Source organism: Cydia splendana, chromosome 2 (genome assembly GCF_910591565.1).
Source record: "Cydia splendana chromosome 2, ilCydSple1.2, whole genome shotgun sequence".
NCBI classification, from domain to species: Eukaryota; Metazoa; Arthropoda; class Insecta; order Lepidoptera; family Tortricidae; genus Cydia; species Cydia splendana.
The window spans coordinates 10,655,255-10,682,358 of record NC_085961.1 but is presented as its reverse complement, the minus strand read 5'-3'; the positions used below and the strand labels follow the sequence as shown (position 1 = coordinate 10,682,358).

Below are 27,104 nucleotides of genomic sequence, written 5' to 3'. Positions count from 1 at the left end.
CCACAGCTCGATAATCACGAAATAAAACCTGGGAAGACTCTGAGAATTAAGGTTAGCGTACCGAATCTGCGACTTTTCGTCGGCAACATTCCCAAGTCTAAAGGCAAAGAGGAGATACTGGAAGAGTTTGGTAAATTAACAGGTAAAGTGTCACTCGAATGATTAAAGAGTTATAGAGTTGGGTTGAGTGCGTGGGTCGGGGCTTGGTGTGGACCTTGGACGCTTGCCGCTTGTGCCTGCTCCCGCACGTCCCATCCCTCCCGTCTCCAGTCTCCAGTCTCCAGTCATTGCCCGGGCGCAGTGCCATCACTACCCGGTCATTGGCTATTCTCCTCGAATTGTTCTTGCAGCTGAATGATTATGAAATTCGAAAGGGGAAAAAGATTGGCGTTACGGTTTCCTTTAACAATCACCGTTTATTCGTGGGGAATATCCCTAAGAATCGAGATCGGGACGATTTGTTTGAGGAGTTTACTAGGCACGCACGTAAGTCCTTGTCGAATTCATAATAAGTGCTATTCAGATCTGGTTGTGGGGCGGCGGGCGCGCCGGCCGCGGCGCCTTCGCCGCCGTTTGTTCTCAGTCGCGTGGCCTGACCGGCGACCGAGGCCCTGCCCGCCTTCCTATACGTATACCTGCCTATAGAGCTCCTGCCGACTTGATGCAATCAAATCTAAGTCGCAATGCCCGCGGTGTTCACGCGGTCTATCTTTACCGTCTCTGCTACTTTTTTATTTGGCGACTACTTTATTTATCGGGCCAGCTCGCCGGTCAGGCCGGCAGGACGCACTGTGATCTACTGATTAATGACTTCAAATAAAATGATAAGTAAATGTATATTATGTATTGTATGCGCAAACTGAGAACAAATTACGTTTGACGGTAGTTGCAAAAGGAGTGTTAACCCGACGATTGGCTTCCGCATCGAGAATGCTCATTTGTAATGACTGGAGAATCTTGCTGTTGTTCTCTAGAATAGTTCTTCAGTATATGTTGTCCTGGAATATCATTTGATTTGCTTAATATTCGTAGTGTTAAAGGAATGCTCCTAAAGCAGAAGGGTCGAGGGCCGCTTGTTGAGTATGAAGTGCGTAACAGATGTTACCCGCATCACGTCTGTACTGACTGTGTATGTTGCAGCGGGACTCGTGGAAGTTATTATATATAGTTCGCCGGATGATAAGAAGAAAAATAGAGGATTTTGTTTTTTGGAATACGAGTCTCACAAAGCGGCGTCCCTGGCTAAACGCAGACTGGGCACTGGTAGAATAAAGGTGAGAATCATTTATTTTGTTATGGTACAGTCGCCCACACTGTTAACTGTACATCGGTGGACCTTATGCCTTTTGTAATAAGGTCCACTGATGTATAGTCAGGAGTGTTGCTGTGTGTACAATCGCCTGCGCTCGCGGTGTTCCACCCTTAGGGCGATACTCGTTTGAACACTTTGAACGCCTTATGCAGGTAGCCAGGTACTTACACCGCGAGCGCTGGCGATTGTACGTACCGACTACACGATACTAAACGCAAATACCTAAGCATTATGTTAGTAACACTGTCCCATATTGTTTGGTATTTTCTTATTCTTGCATCTAATTTACCGTAAAGTATGTTTTTATTCAGGTATGGGGCTGTGATATTATAGTGGATTGGGCTGACCCACAAGAGGAGCCCGATGAGCAAACTATGAGTAAAGTAAGTAAAAATAATCATTTTAACATAAAATTTACTTTGGTCTGAGAGTGGTTAGAAACAGTAATTTCTAATAGCTAGCATGTTTGAAGCAAAATTAGATTATTTTTTTAATTACCTATTTATTATTTAATTATCAACATTTAAGAACTTTTAATACGCGTATTTATTGCCGACAGTTTTCACTGTCACCGACTCAACTGATTACAGTACTCAAAAACACACTTGTAGTTATTGAAATCAATAAAGCATTTCAGCCGGTAATTTATGGAACGTTTAATTGTTTACTCATATGTAATTTGGTCGTGCAGGTGAAAGTGTTGTACGTTCGGAACCTGACGCAAGAGATCACGGAAGAGGCGCTAAAGGAGCAGTTCGAGAGGTTCGGAGCCGTGGAACGTGTTAAGAAGATCAAGGATTACGCTTTCGTGCACTTCGAGGAACGTGACTGCGCGGTTAAGGTACCTAAGCAAATTTCCAACCTAATTAAATAGTTGTTTCTTGTCAATTTAACAGCTGGCACGCATTAACCTGTCGGTCAATACATTCGCTCAGTAATAAAATGCAACGATAACGAGAAAAAGCGATTGAATGCATGTTAAGAAGCTATTTATCAGGAGCCCAACGGTGGGCTGTTAATTTCTATAACTTTGGTTAAGCATCATGGCGTTACATCTATGGCTATGAGTGAGGACCACGTTGGGTGCCAAATGTAGCGTCAACCATATCAGGCCTGTTTAAAAAATTAAATAATCATGAAAAAATAAGTATTCATTTTTTCAAAATCCGGTGGGTAAAACCAGAGATAAAAGATTAAAAAACCTATAACCGTTTGTCTTATAATTCTATCTGTAGTGCAACAAAAGGAGATACGATTCATAACTTGTCAAAAATCGATGTAAACCTAGGCTAGCCCCTTAACGTGAAACAATGCTTTGAATGCAACCTCAGCCTATTATTTCCGCGACTTTATCAATGGATAGGTATTTATAGAATGGTACCACGTGGTCCCCACCCATTACTAGAACCAAAATGTGGTCCTAGGGCCAGTTATTGCTCGTGTTTGCTTAAAGAAAAAAAAAACTGTTTATTTCTACCCCTTAATCTAAACTTATAGTTGCCTAAACTTAGTTGTAATCTCTAATAATTACACAAAGGCAATGCAAGAGCTGGACGGCAAGGACTTCGGCGGCGCGCGGCTCGAGGTGTCGCTGGCCAAGCCGCCCTCCGACAAGAAGAAAAAAGAAGAAATATTGCGCGCGCGCGAGCGTCGCATGATGCAGATGATTCACGGCCGCGGCGGGTAAGTTGCCTAACTATTCATATAATAGGCTTTATTCGTTTAGGACCACAAACGGACGAGCCGTGTCGCAAATAAGCGCACGCGCTAGCGCCGTATGGGGCAAATGATACATGGCCGCGGCGGGTAAGATGCGTACGACGCTTTATATTCTTGTTTTTTTTTTTAATTCCACAAATTTTGATTCGTATAAGAAGCACTATTTAATACTAACAGTTTTCGTTTCGTGTAATCGATACAAAGTATCCGTAAAACGTTGTTGTTTAAGTTTCGTGTCTGCTCCCAAAAATCTGGCAATATACTGAGTCAATGTGGCGCTGCGTCCCATAGGGCCGACTCCCACGCAGCGTAGGGCACGGGGCGGGGCCACGCCATGGCCCTTTGCCGCCCTTCGATCTACTCCTCCAATTGGTTACCAGTACTCCAATACAGTTAACAGTGGCGGCAGCTGTTGCATCATGTGTAGATATCTAAATAAACATCGGTCGGGTCGTGTGGGTAGCTCTATGCAACTCTAATCGACTATGCGATAACAATTCTTTACTGTTGGAATTAAGGCGCACGTCGTGTTGTGGTTATACTATTACGGTTGATGTTGTGGTATGAATTTAGCAGAATCTTTTTGTTTTGTTTATGTTCTTTGGCTTTATTTTAAAAGCACACTTGCGATCAAGAAATAGTTAATTGTTTTACACGGGAGCAAAGTTGTTGTTTAACCGCTCGTGCTAATATTGATACCCGAGCAGGCGAAAGATACCAAAATTGAACCACGAGCGTAGCGAGTGGTTCGAAAAATGGAATCTTGAGCGATGCGAGGGTTTCAAAGCACGAGGGTTAAAACAAAATCTGCCCCCGAGTGAAACACAAAATTTTTCACCACACCAACCCGAAGCAAATATTAAATGTAAAATAATTTACTTTCTATAGGTACATCTCGTTCGCACTACTATGTCAGTATGAGCGAGATGTATAGTAAGTATGTTGTTAGGTTCACGCTAGCGTTTATGCCAGTCAGTGCCAAACTGGTGGTAGCCATACTGGTAGGCTGTGGTACTGGTACCACCAGTTAGCTGAAGAGTGTGCCTATTTTATGTATACGAGTATGTTCGTTTAGCAATAACATTAATGTGATACTGGATGTGTGTGTAACGTCAGATTTGATTGGTGCAGCTGCTCCCCGGTGCACGGTGCGCTGCGCGGCCGCACGCCGCAGCCGCAGCCTCGCCCGCCCTGCTCCCGCGGCGACTACGGTCAGTACCCAGCCACACACACTTTACATCACCACTGTACTCCCTTCCGACACATGTGACGCTTACAGGACCAAATCGCACTAGTAGGAGTTTTGTCTGCAAGTTACATATCGGCACTACTTAAAAAAAACTCGTACCTATCTTGTTCTGTTAAGGGGCTACCCCACGCCAATGACCTTCGATCTGAATCCCTTAGTTTTCTAATGTTTTTTGTAGCTTATTATATTAACAGCAACGGCTTTAAGCAATATATTATCCCATATTTACTTCAAAGTTCATTGTCTTCGAGATATTTGGCATCAAAGTTGAACAATTTTAGGCTAATAAAATGGTTTTCTGGCTATAACTTTTGTGTTAATTAGTTTAAAATTAAAACCCTAGACACATTTTTCGAGACGTCAAAGACGAACTAGATTTCGTACATGTCAGATCTTACACAGCACGAAAAAAGTGTTTTTTTAGACAATGTTAAAAAAAATCATAAAAAAATAAGTATTCATTTCTTTCAAAATCCGGTGGACAAAACCGGAGATAAAAGACTGAAGAACCGATAACCGTTTGTCTTATAATTCTCTCTGTAGTGCAAAAAAAGGAGATACGATTCAAAACTTGTCAAAACCTCGGGTAGCCCCTTAATCAAAAGAAAAATATGGTATCTATGTATAGGATACATACAAATTTTCAACTTTGAGTAGCAGTGTGAGATACGAGATTTTTTTCAAAGTAGTGACGTATAACATCCCAGTATCATCTGGGTGTTCCGATTAATTATTGTCCCTGACATAGAGAGGTAAAGTCTATGAAAACAACATGAGGCTTTGGTCTCCGATTGACGGCGTACGCTGCGTACGCTGTGTGCGTGCGTATTGTAGGGACCGAGACCTAGTGATAAATAGTGCTCAAAATATTAAGCACTTATAAAAACTGGAAACTGATAAATTCTAAATGGGACGAGTGTCTATAGGGGATATTACTGCAATGTTTTGCCGCCAGAGTGCAGCACTACCGACTCAGTAAATTCATAGACTAACTTATACATACTGTGCCTTAAACTGTTTTTTGACAAGTTTTCACAGACAATAAAATATGACATTGATCAAAGACATATCTAACTTCGTATAAGACGAATAAAGTCTAAGGAAAAAACGTGCCTCGGAATTCAAGTAAAAGTCATTCTCGAATAGATGGCGCACACATCTTTAGCCTATCCTCGGCTAGATGGCGTGACGACACCATTTCATATTTAACAATTTTAACACATAGATATCAGTGAATGAACATGGATCAAAATGATATAAAAATAATAAAATCATTTATCCATATATATACATTTTTTGATAACTTTATACGTTTTAATTTTGAGTTTTAGTCGTGTGTCGATAGATGGCAGTAAATTTACAGTGACTACAAAATTTACAATGACAGGACCCCTCTATACTATCTATTCTTTTTGCATTGATGCATCAAGGCGGTTTGTTAACAAGGGCCTACCGGTAAACGCGAAAATCGAAATTTAGTTATCTGCCTTTTTATCGCTCGAATATGCAAGAGTGATAGAGAGATTAGATAACGAAATTTCGATTTTCTTGTTTCGCGGTAGGCCATGTGATTGACGTGAAGTGTGATGTGTCAATGTGGTTTGTTTACTGTATGTGCCACAAAGGTGCCACCTACGCAGAGCTTTGCATAATATTCCCTATTGAATAGGGATATCGATCTCGCTCAAAGTTCTGATTCGTTTTAGGGTTCCGTTCCGTACCAAACTAGGTTAAAACGACAGAGTCGCACCCTTGCGGTTTTTTTAATATTTTGTAGCAGGAAAACAAATCTCCTTCATGTGCGGCTTGGTTCTGTATCACTTGGTCCTACAATGTCACACCTTATCACACTATATATGTATACACATTACTATTGCTTGCTAAGCACATTGAGATGTCGTTCCCGATATTCCTTATGATAGTTATGATCGACATGATTATTCCCGATGACCGAGCGACACTTGTACATTCTAACCTATAGAATAATTAAAAAAGCGTCCAGATCTGGCCAATGCGCGACTAGCGTGACATTCGCGAACCGTTTGCGAAAGAATTGCTGTGCTAAGACTGGTCGGTGCTAGTCATTCGTCGGCTCTGGACGCAACTATATCTAATAAGGAATTTGATACAACTGTACTCTATACTTATCAACTAACACCAACAAATTCCCAATTTAGACATAATAGACTGGATAAATACAAAAACGATTATTTAGCTATGTATTAATTTATGTAAACATTAATAGCAATATATTATTAGGATAATTGTATTGATATTATATCTACCAAATTGGTGCCGGTGAAATATTATCTAGGGTTAGTCCAGATTTTGATTACGATTTTAAATGTGTTGATTGAACGAATTCAAATTTTGGACTAAAGATCGTGGGTGGCGGACGTTAAGATGACTAGTATTTGCAAGACATTACACATTGGCTGCCATTCAAAACGTGAAAAGCATAAAAAAACAACGAAATCTTGGAAGCTAAATTTGACCCGATTTACGATTGTGCTGAAATTTTGCATAAGTTTATGGAAATCGGATGACAATGCAATATTATGATGACATGGAGCTGATGTGATGATGGAGACAGGAATATGCCATGGGAGCTCTGTGATAAATTAACGCAAACTTATTGTAATTGTGTTTGAGGTTGTTAGAATTGTCTGTGTATGTGGAAAGAAAAGTACAGTCAGCGACAAAAGCTTGTGCCAAAAATAAAGTTTTTACCATAATTTAGTTATTACCGTTCATTTTCGTAATGAAGGGCCTGATAACCAGTTTGTTTGATGACTAAATAGTACCTACAATGGTTAATTTGGAATATGAATAAATTTATAATCTTCTTCTTCTTCTTCCTAGCCTTATCCCATTTACTTGGGGTCGGCTCTCCTTATATGGCGTCGCCAGGAGCGTCTGTCCTGGGTCGTCTCTGGTGGTATTCTTTTTTCTTTAAGGTTCTTTTTTACAAGACCTATCCATGTTATCTTGGGCCTCCCGCGACCCCTAGGCTTCTCACTCATCTCTAGCACCTTTCTCGTCATGTGGTCTGGTGGGCGCCTCATGACGTGGCCATACCATCGGAGTCGATTTTCGGTGAGTTTTTCTTCGATTGGCCTTACTCTGAAACTGCCTCTAACGTGGATATTCTTAACATGATCCAACAGCGTTACTCCGCCAGCCCATCTCAGCATCCTCATCTCCGCTGCATGCAGTTTAGCGACTTGGTCTTTTTTGAGTGGCCAACACTCAGAGCCGTATGTCATTGCCGGGCGCACAGCTGCCTTATAAACTTTGCCCTTAATACGAACTGGCATTCGTTTATCGCAAAGAACGCCCGTGAGCTCACGCCACTTCACCCATCCAGTGTTGATACGGTTAACAATATCTGCATCTATAGATCCGTCGTTTTGCATGTTCGAACCAAGATATTTGAAGCTCGTTACTTCGTTCAGAGGATTGCCGTCCAAGTTAATTGTGCTGCGGATGTTGGCACCACTGAAGTTGCAGTGCATCACTTCAGTCTTCTGTCGGCTTACTCGCAGTCCGCCGTCCTCCAGGGCTGCTCTCCAGGTTTCTAGAATGTTTTGCAGCTCTTTTCCGTCTTCGCTTATGAATAAATTTATAATGTTCTGTAATATTTATAAAAATGCTAACTAAATAGTAAATAATTAACAACATTCCGCGGGCCTGTCCCGTGTTTTTTCTGCGTCACTAATCTATGACGTTGTCTAAGCGTTTTTTTAGTCCTTTGGGGAAAATAAACTCCTATAATATCTCCACAAATTTCGCGTGTGTACGGGACACACGATTTATAGCTCCGTTGAACGCTTCTACAAATAATAAACTCGGGCCACGTTCATGGCAGCTAACGTGTTACAAAATGTCAATATAAATTACATATAGCGAAAAGATTGCGAGGCCGACTGAAAGTGACCAAGCTTCTCGTAACGTACGTACCTACCTAATATAACGCTATAAAGTGGTTTTATGGTCGAATGCTAGTCTGTCTATAGTTCGTTTTTTTTAGCATTAGAAAGAACTTGAAAGAAGGTAAGCGATTTTGACATGTCTTTTAATTGAAAAACGCTTTTTAAAAATCAAACACTATTACTTATGAAAGCAGAAGAATATAAATGATCGTATTAGATTCATAATTGTTACATATTTGCCGTAACTTATTTTTAAAATGTGTTTTTCAATTAAAAGACACATCAAGATTGTTTACCTTATTTCTAATGCTAAAAAAACGAACTATAGCGTGTAGCACCCTCAGCCCTAGCAAGAGATGAGGCAAACGAGGGAAGGACTGGCTCCTTCTTTGGCCTCGCGAACTATCCTATAACACATCTCATACAGTTTGACTACTACGCCGCTGGTGAAATGTATGTATATATCTAAATCATGGAATTATTCCTAGTATTTAGATTTAGACAGTTGATGGACTACAATAACACAATTGCCTTTGTTACTTACTTTACCTTGAATATTGCTACAAAAAATTGCATAAAATTTGCCTATTTTACCGGCGGCGGGTAGTTTACTAGTGAGAAGTACACGGTGTGGTCTCCACGCGCACACTCGCACACTGCTATTGTCCTACTAACAACTTGGCCGCAACTTGACACCAGAGTTGACGATTAGTGTTGCCATCCCATAGGAATGGGTGTCACTTGTAAAAACACAGTAAAGTAAGGTGTATGGTTGCGTCCTAAAATATGTTTCATTAACTTGCGCTATTAATTAGGCTAGATATTATTGACGCCTAAGAATAGAATCGAATTACCAATGCATGGTTTCAAAAAAAAATAGCTTAAAGCAAACTAGGCTGATTAAAACGATTTAGATGGAAAGGTGATAAAGTTTTATCCACTTGTAATAACAAAATTAACAATCTCAGTGCATGCTTCGAATTTTCGAGACGCATTTACAGATAACTTTATACGGATGTCTAAAATAACTCACGAAAACCAACGGTTTTTGATCTCCCATCTCATTTCACACGCTTTGATAAAGATTTTGGTGGTGGGATAGTTCATCTGCAGAGTAGAGGAGATCCAAACAAGCTATTCAAAATTGCTATGTAAAATTTGTTTGTGGGTTGATTGATGAAGGTTTTGTGATAGAGAAGTTGATGCATGTGGTGCGTGTCCCGTGTGAGAGGGCGCGTCGGCGGCGGGTCGTCGGCGCGCCGTGTGCGTCCCGTCTCGCATGTTAATCTTTTCCCGGTACGAGTGTCGTGGAGGCTCGCTTCGCGGCCGACATCACGGTAGATTATAAGTTAGCGTTAGTTTAGCTTAGCCTCTAAAAGGCGTGTGTTGTGTGTTTATAGATTATGATTACGACTATTACGGGTACGGTGATTACCGAGGTGGCTACAATGAGCCATTTTACCGGTACGATGAGTTCTATTTTGATTACGCGGGGCCACCGCAACCGTCCGCCCTACGCCAGCCTCCCAACAGAGCGCAACCGGTGGGTCCCACACACACTCACTAATGTTATCACTCTTATTACTAGTCACTAGTCGCTGTACTCATTTATTATACCTTTCGATTTTTGATTTGCAAAATTTTTCTCATCTACTTATTATTTTTACTTGTTTTATTTTTTTGTTTAAACCCGTCCTTGAATGGAGTTAGTGACTCGGTAAAGACGGTAGTGTGTAGGCCTGACGGTGGTGATTGCATTGCGGCGGCCGGAACGCCTGTTCTCTCGAGGGAATGACTGTGGAATTGTATTCGAAAAATAGTCTAATACCTGTGTTTGGAATACAATGCAGCCGTCATCCACTCGAGATGGGCACCGCAGCCTCGGATTTGTCACTGTTTGCCGGGAAAAGTAGTAGCACGGGCGCGGGGTGGCTGGTCAGCCGATCTCACCACCAGGTCTGCATGGCCGCGGCCACTCCGACTAATCTGCCCGCTCCCTCCTGTCTGTCCCGCACCTGCCTCCCGAACGCCACGCTCGTCACTCCCCACCTAGTACTTTGCTTTATAACTAACCCACTAAACGCTTGTCGCTTTACCATCACTCTCCTGCTAATGCGCAATTTGTTTCTACAGTCGGATTGTTTCAAACTCTTATGTCTCTCTTTTGCCGTTAATTTAAAATATACTTACTTACCTAGTTGATACTATTATTAACGTCCGACGTGAGAAACAGACTGCGTCCATTTATTTTGTTAAGGAATGATGTGTGCTTGGAATGCTCGAATAACATTGTAATCATTTCTCGTTGTTGCAACGAGGTAGAGAATATGTTAAGAAGACTTACTGATCCGCTTGGTAAATGCCAGGACGACGAGCTCGGGCTCGGGCCCAACTCGCTTTACTACGATCTGACCGGAGGCATTCAGGTACCCCACAGACCAACACAAATAAAACTAGTGGATGTTTCTTAGACTCGTCGATTAGAAAAGTCATACCTAGTCGTTGATGTAGTTTATATATTGATATCAGTATATTTACACTATTGAATGTCGTTGCATTATTATCTAGTGTAGGTATTAAGTCCTTTTTTAAGAAATGAAGTTACAGCTTAAGTAGGTACCTGATTGTTTCTTTTTACTATGCCGCATTGTATATCAGCCGCTTTCTGTCACGGAACATTATCATTGAGATTAATAGGTTAAGCAAAATACAGACACATTTAAACGTCTTCTATGTATTGACAAATGGCTATTCTGAATTAATAAACCTAATAAATGGTCCCTATTCATATGTGTGTATACTAAACATCTCGTATATTAAAATATGCGCGCGTAATTCTACGGAAATGACAGATGCACTTTTAATGTGGACATGAACTTTTCTTAAGAGGGGGCGTAAAGCCAGGAAATTATAATGAAACAAAAGGTATAAATATACCTATGTTGCGCCGCGCGAAACTTGCGACGGAAAGGTCACCGCGTGGGTTTTACTCAATTAATCTGAAAATATCCATCTATTTAAAATGTTGCTTGTCGGCTATATTCACTAGCTATTTTATACTAAAATTATACAGGCATGCAGGGTAACGAAATATACTTGAAAAAAAAAATAGGTTTTCGTATTTGTTTTCTATCGAGCCAACTTTAACCTTCTGCCCTCGCAAATATAGTCTAGTTTCCGTGTGATATTTTTATGGCATTTCCACTTGATTAAAACGTGTAAATTTGTTATTAATTAAAATGTTGGCCCCCTCTTAATATTTGGGGTATGAGCTCTCTTATGTAATGGTAAAATAAAGTGTCTTACAATATTTTGGACGTCTGTTATTGCTTCACTTTTTACTGACATTATTGTTTATTTAGCATGTTAATATAGCTATGTGGTCTGTTTTCGCCCAAGACTTTGTGTTATAAATAGTTGTTAATAGATTTAGAAGTTTAGGTATACTTTTAGATTAGGTACGAGTATGGTATTTCCGACCGTTGTCAATTCTGTCTATTCTCATTTGTCCTCGCCCCTAATTTCCTTAAGAGATAAATCAGAATAGTCAAGAAATTCATAGGTACACATGTTTATGTACACATTGGTCGGTTGAAACCGACTTGCCTATCCTATATATTACATCGATAGTCTCAAGTCTTAAAAATGCTGGCAAATTAAAGTAATACATCATGTATTAGAAGTTGCTCTGTTGGTATTTTTGAGGCAATTAGTATCCTTAATTGCATGTTTGTATAATTGGTAAGTTAAGCGATATTGAATACCTCTGTGATATTACAGCGTTTATCGCAACGCTAAGCATCTACCACCTATGCTTTGGCGGACGCTTTATGCCCACAAAAAACTAAATTTTTTAGAGGTCTTCAGTTCTAGCAATCAGTAGTATAGGTACAAGTGGAGGGATACTGAGTTATTAGTGTTATCACTTTCTTAAAACTGTTCTCTATAAATATATTTTCAGATAAGTCCATATTTACTACTTAAATTTTGCACGAAGAAAGTAAGTTAATTCTCCACGATGTACCCTTAACTACTTGTTAATCGTAACATTGTTGTGCGAAATTGCTCGTTAAATATGCTTACACCTGGCAAACGCTTGATATAAGCGTGGCTGCCATTAGGTATGCATAGATAACCAGGCTTCTTGTTAGTAAATATTCATTGAACATTTCTTATTATCCAAGAGGTATGGTTTCTATGAATTTGGCGAGCGAACGCAAGTTTAACGGCCTGTAGATGATTGTTGTAGCGTTACACTTACTGAATAACCATCAACTCCACTGTCAATCCGTAAAGTACAGTTTTGTATATATAAAATAATGTTTTGTTTTATATATATAAAATAATACTACTTCTGTGGAATTGAAGTGTTATTCGGTGAAGATTAGAATCTAAGAATTGAATCATATATAAGTAATACAGTTAGTAAAATCCATAGTAAAAAAGTGGATGTCGCTAACTTTGCTTCTATATGACTCAATTGTGCAACTTAGAACTTTATTTTTTTACATGCAGTATTAAAATTCAAGCTGTAACCCGTCTTATTTCTGACGAAAGTCTGATTTACCATCTTCAAAAAGAGAAGGGATCAGACTATCGTTAGAGAGATATATGCTTATTACGGTCCTCTGATCGTACATACGGTCAACAGTCGTGGTAGAGTGGTCTGAAGAGCGGTGTGTGTGCGCAGGGGGCTGGGTCATGTGGGACGGGCGGGCGATGGGCGCGGCGCGGGCCGGCGGGCGCGGCTGGGCCCCGTGGTGGTGCCCGACGCGGCGCGCGTGGCCGGCACACGCCCAGCGCCACCCGTGGCAACCCGCGCGCCAAGCCAAGTTTACCAGGTTAGTCTAATCATCATCACTACATCAAACTACTTGCACCCCAAAGGTTCGTCTTGCACTTAGTGCACGATGTAGGAGGCAAACCAATCATGACTATGTGAGGCAGTAAGACGCTTAAATTAAAACAGCGCCTTGCAGAAGCATTTACCCGAGTGTCGCTTACTAATTATATTCTTATGCTAGAAAACCAAATTTTGGTTTGACACTGTTTTAAATCAAGCTAGATGGAATATGATTAGTATCATCATATCAAAAATTGGCTTCCTAACAATTTTGGAGTAAGTACCTAATAGCAAAGACATATGTAACTTCGTATAAGACGAATAAAGTCTAAGGAAAAAACGTGCCTCGGAATTGAAGCAAAAGTCATTCTCGAATAGATGGCGCACACACCTTTAGCCTATCCTCGGCTAGATGGCGTGACGACACCGTTTCATATTTAACAATTTTATCAGTGAATGAACATGGATCAAAATGATATAAAAATAATAAAATCATTTATCCATATATATACATGTTTTGATAACTTTATACGTTTTCATTTTGAGTTTTAGTCGTGTGTCGATAGATGGCAGTAAATTTACAGTGACTACAAAATTTACAATGACAGGACCCCTCTATACTATCTATTCTTTTTGCTAATAGGTACCTATTATAAAGGGTACTAAATGAGCCTTAAATGTAGAGTACCGAGATGCCTTTTATACAATAGCTATACACGTCAGTGCTCTGTCGAAGAATTTTAATCATCAAAAAGTAATTCATTTTTTATTTTATGATACCAAGGGCACAGTTACAGCTTTCTAACAAACTTGAGTAACAGTTGAAATAACAATAACTATGACTGCCACTTGAAGGGATCTGTAAGTGGCCAGGTATGCCATCAAAATAACTAAGTGAACACTAGGGCAGATTTATTTTAAATTAAATTATTTAAGTTACGTTTTAAGTGTTATCAGATTATAAAATCTGTAGGTTTACCCCTCCACCAACGTTTGAAATACAAACCTTGTGTTACTTTTTGTGAGGGGTCCCTAATTTTATATTAGACTTAAGACAAAATTCTAAATTGAACCTGGCAACATTGGACTCCTCTCTCGGTCAGCCACCACAGCCTATATTTCCATACCTTAAATATGTCCGTTTTATTTCAGCATGTTTGATGGTTTGCGTGTAATCCGGATCATAGCTTATACCTTGGTAACTATCCCTTCCTGTTTCCTCTTCCCAGTGCTTGCATAAGGAAACTGGTTGCCTTACTGTTTCTAGTAAGCTGTATTCGTCACAGCATCTATATTAGGCACAGAATTACCCCCTTATTCATAAAACTGTACGAGCCTGAATTAGTCAAATTATCCCTTTTTATCCCTTTCTTACAAATACATTAGTCAAAATGACAGATAAAGAAAAACTATTCATGGGTAATTCAGTCTTGTAATGCGTTTATGAATAACGCCATTAGTACCGAAATGAATAAAAGAAAATTTCCTCATAAGTATTAAATTAAACATTAGAACTGTTATGGGAAAGCTTTTTCCCTACAATATTACATTTTCGTCTTGTTCGTTATTGGATTCGTTCAGTGTTGGGTTTCAGTTTGTTGATAAAATATCATGTAATCATGTAGGAAGGTACTATATCTGCGATAGCCATATTTGCTGTTCAAATCTTGCATTTCTCGCTCAGTTCTAGGTATACATGGGTAATACCAAAGACATATGTAACTTCGTATAAGACGAATAAAGTCTAAGGAAAAAACGTGCCTCGGAATTCAAGCAAAAGTCATTCTCGAATAGATGGCGCACACACCTTTAGCCTATCCTCGGCTAGATGGCGTGACGACACCGTTTCATATTTAACAATTTTAACACATAGATATCAGTGAATGAACATGGATCAAAAAGATATAAAAATAATAAAATCATTTATCCATATATATACATTTTTTGATAACTTTATACGTTTTCAGTTTTAGTCGTGTGTCGATAGATGGCAGTAAATTTACAGTGACTACAAAATTTACAATGACAGGACCCCTCTATACTATCTATTCTTTTTGGTAATACTGAAAGATTCTTCTTATACCTCGCGTTATCCCGGCATTTTGCCACGGTTCATGGGTTTGGGGGTGGGTGGGTACTTGGGTAGATAATACTGAAAGATTGTTTGAAAATATATTTTTGAGGAACAGTATATTTGGGTGTGAAATGCATTTTAGGAATGGTGGCAGTTTTCAAATTGTATAGGTATCGAGCGTTTTTATAATTTTATTTCAAGAAAATTTGTGGTATTTATCATAAAACCGGCCAAGTGCGAGTCGGACTCGCGCACGAAGGGTTCCGTATCATTACGCAAAAAACGGCAAAAAAACACGTTTGTTGTATGGGAGCCCCACTTAACCTTTTGAACGCTACAGACAGCAATTGACGTCAACGCAAAATTGTGACAACGACGCCAAAGACGGCATTTGACGTCGATCGTTTTTTGATGAAAATCTACTGAAAAACACCCCACTTTTAAGCTGGCATTATTTATTCACAAAACTAAATTTTACCCCCGTGGCGTCAGTGGCACGGATGCGCTGTTTGGCGTTCAAAAGGTTAAATATTTATTTTATTCTGTTTTTAGTATTTGTTGTTATAGCGGCAACAGAAATACATCATCTGTGAAAATATCAACTGCTATCACAGACAGACAGACGGACAGCGGAGTCTTAGTAATAGGGTCCTGTTTTTACCCTTTGGCTACGGAACCCGTAAAAACATCACACGAGTGTTTTAATGCCTAATTACATACCTACTCGTTCTATCTGTAAATATATTATATGCTCCGTATGATGTGTTCAGGAACCGCATGTTGCGACCGCCATTGCGGCATTTGATCACACTCGTCTAAAACAAACGTCCTCCCGACTGATAACAGAAGAAATGAGGTCCAATCAAATTCCTTTTGTTTTTAGGAGGGCTTTTGTTTTGTGTTCGAAATTTGAATGCTATTATATCGATTACTTACGTCGTTATTATTACGCAATATAGTCTGAGTAATATTTTCACAGATATTTTTTTTTTCTAACAAAATAGTTTATTTATGCTGGCCGTAATTAGCGGTTTTTGAACCCATCACAGAGGGTTCATGTTAATTTCGGTATCTAGGTACATACTTTCATAACTCACTGATGATAATCGAGAAGGACGTTTTTCAACAGCGACGCGACGCTCTAAAAGTCTAAACTAAAATGGCAGGGGCCCGATTTTTGAATTTCGACCGCTCGATTTCGTGTATTTCGTTCAATAATATCTCCACTACTAAGCATTAAAATTTTACTAATAAAATTGAAAACGAGTGGTCCATATCACTCGATTCCCAATTTCTATCGCTCGTATTTCAAAAATTAGCATTTCTCCGTTTTCCACCGATTTTCGAGTGGTGAAATCGAGCGATCGGAATTCATAAATCGGCCCCCAGTTGTGTGCTCAGTGCATAGACAAGGCATCCTCCAGATTGAGCATAGTAGCGCTACCCCCTCTGCCATAAATATACGGTAGTTTTACGCCATTTTCGAGTCAAAGTGTTTTTGTGTGACGTCCGTGTCTTGAACGGACCAATCACGGCACGGGACTCGCTCACCTCGTCCCCCGCACCCCAGTATTTTTGGCAGCATCGGTTTCATGAAATAATTGCTCTAAACCCCGTCTAGAGGATTCCTAGTCTATGGCTCAGTGATAAAAAGTAATAATACTAATTATAAAAATCGCATATCAATCAGTAGATTCAGATAACCTTAGGTATCCAAATGAGTCGAGTAAAAGAATCCTACATGTACACGTATACGCGTCCGTTAACGTGAATCTGAATAGATGCCCCTCAACCCCACAACCCATACAAAACCACTTAGGGCCCAAATGTTCATACAAAAAGTGCCTGACGACAAATGGGAAACAGTTTTTATTAGACTAGTAACTTTCAGTATGACCTACTTGTATGACCTGACCTAAGTATTTATCGTGTCGTTCTTACCACATAGAGAAGGTAAAAGTGCCAGGAATGAGTCGAGAAACGATGCAGATAAACAAGGAGACATTGATTAATCTTTTGGACGCCAATGACCGATATATCCACACCGCAGGTTCAGCGCCTAAGACTGATTAATCGGCCACAGACCACAGAGCAACATAGACCTACGTGCATATGCATAAAGTTCAATTTCAGTTTTGACACTTCGGTGACGTGGCGTCCGCGTGACAGCTTTTTTGCTTGACACGGCGTCGAAAAGGTTAATTAATATAGTGAATGAGGCGAAAACCGAACAAGTCAAACATAAAGCTTGATCAAAACGGCTGTGTTCTTGAGGAATATGTAACAAAACAAAATATAGGAGCTGTGATGAATGCATAAGAACAACGTCATGCTCCACAGCAGAACCACCTTGGCTTTTTTGAATATAAATATATAAGAAAATATCTATATAATGTCTATAAAATTCTACACTAGTTTAAAAAATATCTATATCACTAGCTTCGTTGTGAGCTTTAGTATAAGGTGGCGCTGCTGTAGAGCATACTCCACAGCAGCGCCACCATTAAACATCTATTACTGCTTATCGTACAGGCACATATATGACATCAAATAATTCTATAACAATTCTATACTGACCTAGCTTACGAAATTCCTCATTTTATTTTGAATATACGAACTTACGGTGCCACAAACTTTTTGTGAGAAATAATTATTGCAGCGCCTGACTTGAAAATCTAGGCAATTACACAAAAAGTGTAGAAGTAAGTAATTACTCTCAGGCATTTGTTTACATACGTACTACAAATATGTATTTTTTAGCGTTAGACTTAGAATAATAGGTGTTAATTTTTCCTTATTTACTTCATTGTACTTTACGGAATTTTATTCCATGCTATTACACATATTGGGAGTAATATACATACATCAATATACACATTAAAAACATTTTTTTAAACTGAGCTGGAGGGTAGTTATTACTAAGGATAAAAATAAACATTCACATCAGGTAAAAAGAGTAAATAAGGGAGGGGAGGGGCGGGGAGGGGGGAGAGGGGAGTAAATAAGGAATAATTAACACCTATTATTCTAAGTCTAACGCTAAAAAGTACACATTTGTAGTACGTATGTAAACAAATGCCTGAGAGTAATTACTTACTTCTACACTTTTTGTGTAATTGCCTAGATTTTCAAGTCAGGCGCTGCAATAATTATTTCTCACAAAAAGTTTGTGGCACCGTAAGTTCGTATATTCAAAATAAAATGAGGAATTTCGTAAGCTAGGTCAGTATAGAATTGTTATAGAATTATTTGATGTCATATATGTGCCTGTACTATAAGCAGTAATAGATGTTTAATGGTGGCGCTGCTGTGGAGTATGCTCTACAGCAGCGCCACCTTATAATAAAGCTCACAACGAAGCTAGTGATATAGATATTTTTTAAACTAGTCTAGAATTTTATAGACATTATATAGATATTTTCTTATATAGTTATATTCAAAAAAGCCAAGGTGGTTCTGCTGTGGAGCATGACGTTAAGAACAATATACAAATATAAACAAACGAATGGAATAGAAAATAAAGATACCAAAAATCAACGATCTTAGCGTTCCTGGCGTTTCAGTCATTTATGGTTGGCATTATGAAACAGTACCTAAATCAGTTTTTTTATGCAAGTATCCAAAGGGCTACCACAAACTAAAAAGAAATATCGAGTGATGAGTCCATTATTGTCATTGTCACAAATTTTTTGATCCTTTGATATAGATCTACTTCCTGATACAACATAAAACTCTGCATTTATGTCACTGAATTTGTTCATATTATATTCAGCATTATTTCAATGACCGACTTGAGTCCAATAAGTTTGTGGAAGACCCTTGCATGAATAAATGCCATGTACCCGGTACCTCTACCTTGTTTCCTTTTTCCTGTATGTATAAACATTTATACTTGTGTCCCTTAATTGACGTAGTATTAAATCGGTATAATAATGAATCTGAATAATTACAAATCTAGACCATTATCATTTTACTTGACTGTGTCACGAAGACGCTGATTATTTCATTAGTTGTAAATTAAATTAAAAATGTCTTGGCATGTTTCCTCTGCAATTGGTTACCCCTTTTTACTCATTAGGAGTTGAATTTCGTAAAATAGCTTCTTGTTGGTCGGTGATGTTAATTTAATTAATTGTTATCCAGAGATGGGAATAGGTATTTTATATAAATCTTTCCCATTTGTCCCCGCGTCATGTATGGCGGTGGTCACTTGGGCCGGGCACTAATAGGAATACACCGTCATTAACTCGTATATTTTAATTAAATATTATTAAAATTGACGTTATGCTTATTTCATACTTACATGTCAATTAATATTATGCAAATAAGAAATTGGAGTAGGTATTAATTAAAATATGCGTACTAACATTATGCGTAACGTAAATGCGTTTTAATATAAACATTGAATTTATACTGGTTCGTGAATCTCTGACAGGTGTTTCAGTGCCACGTTCAGCCATTTCAGATACATGTTATGATCCACTTTGTAATTAAATTATTATGTTGGCATCAGGTAAACGTAAATTGGACGGGGGTCACCAGAACCAAGGGGGGGAGACGAAACGCCGGCTGGGCGCAGCGGCGGCGGCGGCGTGCGGCTGGGGCGCGCCTTTGGCGCAGCAGCCGCTGCCGCCCGCCGAGCTGAGCTAGACGACCGACCGTCGCCGCCGCGTCACGTCACCTCCCGCCGCCGCACGGCGCGCGAGCCCCTGTCCTGGAGACACTACAAGCTACGCAGGGGAGCCCTCGTTCGCCACCGCTAGCACGGTTCATGGTTACGTTTACGTTACGTTTACGCCGATCCTACCCCTCCGTGACGGCGGGATCGATCTACTTTTTTCTTTATATATGTGTTTTTTTTATTTGATTTCAAGTTTTCAATTTTGTATCGCGACGATTCCGTAAAAAATCTTAAAGTAGGACGTTATGAAATGTTTCGAATATAAGTTTCCCGTTATGCTTACGTTTTCAAGTATCGTATTAGCCGTATATGTTTAATATATACTATATTGTAAGCGGCGCGGCCGCGGTTGCCTGTTTGCGGCCGCGTCTGGGTCTCGACCCGACGACTGTCTGTTTTTTTTAATACATGTTATTCAATATATTTTATTTCTGCGAACGCATTTTGCGATGTGATGTGTATTTTAGCAGTAATTATTATATTATAAGGAGTTTGACTGTTGTTTTTTGACATACTTACAACTTAGGATACTTGCGAATGAACTATTGGAATGAACTGGAAAGAGACGACACTAGCAACTACGGCTAAAATAGTAAAACCCTTCAATCGATAACATTTCCCAACTGTGTTCCTGCTTTAGTTTTTTGCTTTATTTTTACATATGTCCCTTAAATATATTAGTGTGAGGAAGTAGTATTGTAAAAGTTCAGGATTCTGTAATCTTTATTGCTGTACTAATTTATATTTCTACCACATAGCATATCCGTACTGTTAGAACTCTGACTTATATCAATCTTGTATCAGTTTAATATGTGGAATAAATTTGCAAAACTGTGTTTGCCTTATTAAATAACTACTTTTTTTTCCTTTAGCTACTACCCTTTAGGCCAGTATTCGATCGGCGGCGATTACCGATTGATAAACCTGTGCATCAAGAGTTCGGTATCGTCTTGGGTCGTCCCATTCGTTTTTCGTCAAGTTCTTAAATTAGTCCTATTCTGCTTTCGTCACGCATTCTACATTGAAAGTCACCGACGATTGTGACGAATGTAGAATGGGTGGGTGACGAAAGCAGAATAGGACTAATTTAAGAACTTGACGAAAAACGAATGGGACGACCCAAGACGATACCAAGAGTTCGAGCAAGACAAGTCTGCAGCGATTTTGATAGCACACGCATCGCAATGCAAGTATTATTTTAACCTTTTCGACGCCGTGTCAAACACAAAAGCAGTCACCCGGACGCCACGTCACCAAAGTGTCAAAACTGAAATTGAACTTTATGCATATGCACGTAGGTCTATGTTGGTCTGTGGTCTATGACCGATTAATCAGTCTTTGGCGTTGAACCTGCGGTGCGGATATATCGGTCATTGGCGTCCAAAAGGTTAAACGTCAAACTTCTATTAAATTGACCGATTAATCAGTCTTTGGCGTTGAACCTGCGGTGCGGATATATCGGTCATTGGCGTCCAAAAGGTTAAACGTCAAACTTCTATGAAATTATGAGTTATGTGACTTATGACGTATAAATAATACTTCTACTGCGTCACAGAATAAATAATAGTACTAGGTACAGAAGACTCACTCTCTAACAAAACGCGTCTGTTACGATATCAGGACAGATATGGCCGCTAGGTGGCGACAGCGCCACGCGCGGCTTATGGCTAGCCACCAAAATTGGTGTGGAACGGATGTACTTTTAGCTACAGTAGCAAAGCGACGAAATCGCGGAGTGAGACACGCCTGACTGCGTATGCTATCAAAATCGTTGCAGACTTTTTAGTCTGACTCTATTTTGTAAAGACTACAGTGGACGACCGCTTCTCCATACAAACCTAGTCCCCATTTTCCTCTCTGGAATATTTTCTATAATATAATGGTCCAGAGAGTAAACTGGGGACTAAGTTTGCATGGAGAACCCGTCGTCCCCTTTCCTCTTAACCCTTTACCAGGCTGACATTTCAAAAGTGACAATCGAATATCAGTCTTACTCATCGAAAATAGAACACATGTTTGAAGATGATACAATTTATATTCATTCTAAAACAATACATATGAACATGGGTCAAACAGATCACTGTGTTATGTCTTTCCTGTAGACATACACGAGAGTTAAGGGCTATAAAGGCTAATTTTCTTAATTAACCCTTATCCACGTGAAAAGTTCCTCCTTTTATTTAAAGAACTATGATAAAATCATTACTTACATGCCCACAAGCTGCTAACTATTGCCCACAGGAGAGAAAACTAGTGTGTTATCGCGAACAGCACATTTTTCTCTCCTGTGGGCAATAGTTAACAGCTTGTGGGCATGTAAGCAATGATTTTATCATAGTTCTCTAAATAAAAGGAGGACCTTTTCATGTGGATAAGGGTTAAATAAGAAAATTAGCCTTTATAGCCCTTAACTCTCGTGTATGTCTACAGGAAAGACATAACACAGTGATCTGTTTGACCCACATCTTAAATAATTACGAAAGTAACTATCCGTCAAACCCGTTCTTTATCGCTTCCGGTGCAAAAGTGCCCATAACACTCACGGCATTTGTGCATGGCATGTTTGAAGTGCCGTATGTGTGAAATATATATCCCTTAAAGGGTTAACACGTTGGCTGCCCACCAAACTACCCCTACAGTATTGCTCCCACGCCCAATAAATATAGCCCAATATAGCCGGTCTGTGAAATAGTTGAATGCATTTAAAAGAAAAGGTGATCTCCAAATAAAACTAGAAATATTTTAAAATCGTGTATTCATCTATCGGTGCGTAAGTGTTCGGCGTCTCGCGCCGGCGCTTCGTCATACCGTGTCGCGAGGCGCAGCTAGGCGCGCGGCGCAGGCTTGCGGCGCCCTCGGACGCGGCGGCGGGCGCGGCGGCGGCGGCGGGCGGCGCGGGCGGCGCCGCCGGCACCACGCCGCCGCGCCGGCCGCGGCCAGCGCCCCGCCCGCTAACAGAGCCCACCACCACGCGAAGCCCTCCACCGGCGCGTCGCCGCCGCCGCCTAGCGATAGCCGTCCAAACTATATTGCCACATACCCTACGAACACTATTGCACCAAATCAAATACTCTCATAAGTGGCATTGACTCTACGTCCCTTGTTGTTGTAAACTACCTACAAGATACGGTGTAAGGGAATACATCAAACGGAAGGAGCGAAGTTCACTCTTTACCGGCTCGTATTAGGTATATGGTTCAAAATTATTTTCGTTGTCTTGTTTCTGACCAGAGTGGTCAGAAACAAGACGCTCACGTCACGCTTCTATTTTTGTCTTTTATCAAATACATAAAAAAAAGTTGAGTGCTATTGATAGCTGTAGATTATAATTCTCTTGAAATAATTAACCTTTTGGACGCGAATGACCGATATATACGCACCGCAGGTTCAACGCCAAAGACTGATTAATCGGTCACAGACCACAGAGCAACATAGACCTACGTGCATAGGCATAAAGTTCAATTTCAGTTTTGACACTTCGGTGACGTGGCGTCCGCGTGGCAGCTTTTGTGTTTGACACGGCGTCGAAAAGGTTAAAAGCTAAATTTAAGCCCATACAAAAAGCTCCACTCTGTCACATTTTTTGGGGACAAGAAACAAGACAACGAAAAAATTTTGACCCATATAACAAAGGAGAGGCAAAAAATACCTAAATGGTAGAGTCGCCAACTTAGGATGCTCCCCATGAGTCCAGGACGAACTTGAGGCCAATTCAAACTTAAATTTCGACATCTAAATGATGTAATTTGGTTCTCATGCGCCCCCGTGCGTCTTGCTCGCGCCATCTCATGTTCAGACTATACTAGTACGAGCGAAATGCACGGTGCGCGACTGATAGTGATAACCATGATAACTAAATGACATCATTTAAATATCATTTTGATGTCAACGTATACGTTCGAATTGGCCTCCTTTATCGCTAATTTTCCATTAACCATTCCCGGTATTCACTTCAGTTACTTGACGTACTATTAAGTAGGTACAGTCAGCTTTGAATGCTACCTACTATATGACGCTGACTGTACTATAATCGTAAAAAATAAGGTAAAGAATGTAAAGATACGCGTAAGGTCGTGAGCGTCAGGATGGCGGGTGGACCTCAGCGAATTTGAACGAAAAGGTCCACCCGCCATTCTGACGTCAGGATCTTTTTTGTTAAATATTTCGTTTCCGGGAGAAGTACACTGAATTCTATTAAAGGTACACTAAAGTACACCGAAGGTACAATATGTTTATAAATATTTCGTAGAGGTAAGCAGGCTGCACACCATGTATGGCAGAGTGCATTCCTCTCTCCTACACCTACGCTACACAAAATATACCTAATAATATGACAATACTGAGACGGTGTATAGTGTACCTATGTACTCAAGAGACGCAATCTGTTCAATAGTGCTGGCGAACGCCACTGCCGATCTTCCGATGAGACCAGACAGTCTGAACGGTTACATAAATAAAAGGATGAAAGGTTCAAACAGTTCACGTAAAGTAAATGCCACTTTAGATAATATGATCCATGAGAACAGTTTCATTGGTTTCACAGTATTCGGTCGTGAGATTAATATCCGTATAGTTGGATGAGTTTGTAACCATCTTCATCGCGTTCAATATTGATCAATGACGTCAATATTGAGTCGACTTAAAACATAAATAGGTACGTTAGTATTATTTTTCCGTGATTAACAGAAAAGGGGAATTGTCAATTTAAATTAGATCACGTCGTGTACTTTTTTTGTTGTAGCCAGAATAAAATACGAGTCTATAATTTTTCTTTCCTGAAAAATAACCTTCCTGAATCACGGAAGTTTCGGATATACAAACGAAACAACAAAATAAGCTTGCACGAGCGATAAAACCAAAAATTGCAATCTTTTTTGAGAAGCTTTACGACATTTCAGGATGGTTACTTCATAAAAAAATGGTTTGAATAAACTTGAAACAGGTACTTACTTGAAATACTGAAATATTGTAAGGCTTCAAATTAGAGGTTGGTTTATATATTAATATTGTTTAGATTGATTTTAGCGTGATTTAAAACAGCTTATTACAACATGCGACATAAATATTTTATCTATAAGTTTTAGAGTGAAAGCATATCGTGAAATTGGAAAAGCGATGGTACCGCAGGTAAATGACATACACATGACGCGGCACAAAGCGACACACCACGTTATTTGCTAACTACCAGTACCTACATCACTACATATAAACAACTTTAGTGAACTAATTTACTATGAATAAAATTAAGATTAGTCACGTATCGACGCGGATACAGGGACAAAACCAAACCATAGAACAAAAGACATCAACAAACGACAAACCGATACCCATGCACTTCGTTTCGGCAGAACTAGATACCTAGTTTGATTTATTATTTCGGTTGACTCGTTGAAATTAGCTTTCCAAATCTCGTATCTTACTTAGGCCACCAAGTTACCTATTGAGTGGCTTAATACCATTGCACTCGACGAACTACTTTCAAACTGCTGTCCGTTTCCGTTTACTCTTCCTAATTATGAATATCATAGTGATCCTTAATGAATATCGGTAAAGCAAATGTATTCAGAGGACTTCACTCTTTTACTGCGCACGTCCCGATATTGCGGTAACGCCCTTACAGATATTTCTTAGTACCTATATAAAGGATACTGGTAGCTAACAATTATTATATTATAGTTTATACATAACCCAAGAATCATTGATGTACATGTACAATGTAGGAAAAATGTGTCCCCGAGTTTCACAGCTGAAAAAGATGGTGATGTACGGAGTCACATGTTTCGCGGTAACTGAATTGCCAAACGTTAACAATTAACAATCAAGAGTGACAAGAGTGAGTTACCGCATAATATAAGAATCGATACAGATTCGAAGCACGTCTTAGACTTAACACATGTAAATCAGTCAATGAATCTTTTATAAATCGCAAATTATAGGACTCATACAAATTAACAGAAAATACTGCAGAATGCTGAATTCGACATCACAAATGGAGTTACCTAAATATATGTAAGTACCTATTGCACATTCAATATATATATTATAAGTTACAAATAAATTAAGAAAATTATGGTATACTGACAATTCTTTTCGCGTTACAATGTTAGGAAGCTAGGAACAGATAAAATGCATGAATAACAGACAAAATGTCGATAATGAATGTGTTACGGCAAGGAACATATATGGCACAGAAGGTAGGTACGTTACATTTTTATATGGACATCAGTTAGCGTTTTATTAAGGCAACGCGGCACTGGACAAACTTTTAACACATTGAGTGCCGCTCAGCGGGTTCTGTGTTCGTAGTCGCTTTTCTCTACAAAGAGCTACAAACGCCCCATATTAGTCAAAACTTGTGCTAGACTAAGAAATTTCGACGGTAATGAAAATAATGAAACAAAGTCCATTTTAAAAATGAACGCACACAACAAATCGAAGGGCACAAAAGCTCTTAAAGATGAAAAGCGGAGCGAGGATCGGCCGGGGCGTGCTTGGGGCGGGCGGGAAGGACGAGTGGTGTGTAGAGACTCACGTGTGCAGCGCCCGGTCAGTGCGGGGCGGCGAGCACAAGCGAGAGCGCGGCCACAAGCGCGCCGCGCGGCGCGGCCAGCCCGGCCGCCGCCGCACCGCCTGCGCACACGCCGCGTCAGCGCTCAGCCCGGGGCCGCGCCTTGAAGAGCCCGCTCGGACGCATGCCCGGTGTCCGGTGCCCGGTCTTACTCTAAGCTTTCGCGGAAAAAGCTTTAAAGGAGCGCTTTTTCGGTCGGGCATGCGTTCGAGTGGAGCGGCAGCGGATGGGAGCGACTCGTGACAGCGCACCCGCGTCAGAAGGCGCTCGGATGGAGCGACTCTGCCGACGAGTAGCGGCGCGGGCCCCGGGCCCCATAGTGCGATGACTCAATGCAAGCTTTGTCCCATTTCAATAAAAAACGGTAACGACTCCGAATAATTGTACTAAAACATTTTGGCTCTAATGATCGACTTAAAAGTACAATGAAATAGAAATTTAGACTAGGACAGCGTCACGCGCGAGATCGGAACTCTCCTGAGTCATCACAGTATTCTAGAAAAAGGTAACATAGAAAATTTAGGTTGGCTTAATTATGAAATATATAACGTGTTCATGTTAATACATTTAGATGCGATTAAAATATCCTATGAAAGGGAGCGTAGTTCGTAAATAAAAAATCCGTAATCTTGCAACATAGACAATATATTCTGCTAGTCCATCAACAATATATATTCTATCGGTATTTCTGAAACGTCGCCTAAGGCCAACTACACCTACCCTACT

The 27,104-nt window shown here is 40.0% G+C and overlaps 2 protein-coding genes and 1 long non-coding RNA gene across 12 annotated transcripts in view; 2 read left to right on the top strand and 1 right to left on the bottom strand.

Moving 5' to 3' along the window:
* LOC134803641 (heterogeneous nuclear ribonucleoprotein R-like) overlaps positions 1-20,644 on the top strand; it is a 35,643-nt gene extending 14,999 nt beyond the window's left edge. For 2 of the 10 annotated variants that reach the window (XM_063776440.1, XM_063776428.1), the window contains 10 exons: positions 7-142; positions 1,141-1,274; positions 1,624-1,695; positions 2,004-2,153; positions 2,850-2,995; positions 4,148-4,242; positions 9,613-9,755; positions 10,579-10,638; positions 12,903-13,053; positions 19,643-20,644. In XM_063776440.1, coding sequence (XP_063632510.1) covers positions 7-142; positions 1,141-1,274; positions 1,624-1,695; positions 2,004-2,153; positions 2,850-2,995; positions 4,148-4,242; positions 9,613-9,755; positions 10,579-10,638; positions 12,903-13,053; positions 19,643-19,779 — 1,224 coding nt within the window. In that variant the 3' untranslated portion in view covers positions 19,780-20,644. Of the gene's footprint in view, positions 1-6; positions 143-350; positions 487-1,140; positions 1,275-1,623; positions 1,696-2,003; positions 2,154-2,849; positions 2,996-4,147; positions 4,243-9,612; positions 9,756-10,534; positions 10,639-12,902; positions 13,054-14,207; positions 14,254-19,642 lie in introns of those variants that run through there. The other 8 variants (XM_063776459.1, XM_063776434.1, XM_063776446.1 and 5 more) reach the window with 8 other exon arrangements.
* Positions 1-27,104, top strand: part of LOC134803758 (uncharacterized) — a 102,777-nt gene that overhangs the window by 27,886 nt on the left and 47,787 nt on the right. The window lies entirely within an intron of this gene.
* On the bottom strand, positions 22,549-26,696 carry LOC134800197 (protein FAM246C-like). Its single transcript, XM_063772691.1, has 3 exons — positions 26,630-26,696; positions 26,343-26,462; positions 22,549-22,815 (listed from the first exon to the last, which is right to left on the bottom strand). Exons 1-3 carry the CDS (start codon positions 26,694-26,696, stop codon positions 22,613-22,615), a joined length of 390 nt encoding a protein of 129 aa, XP_063628761.1. The 3' UTR covers positions 22,549-22,612.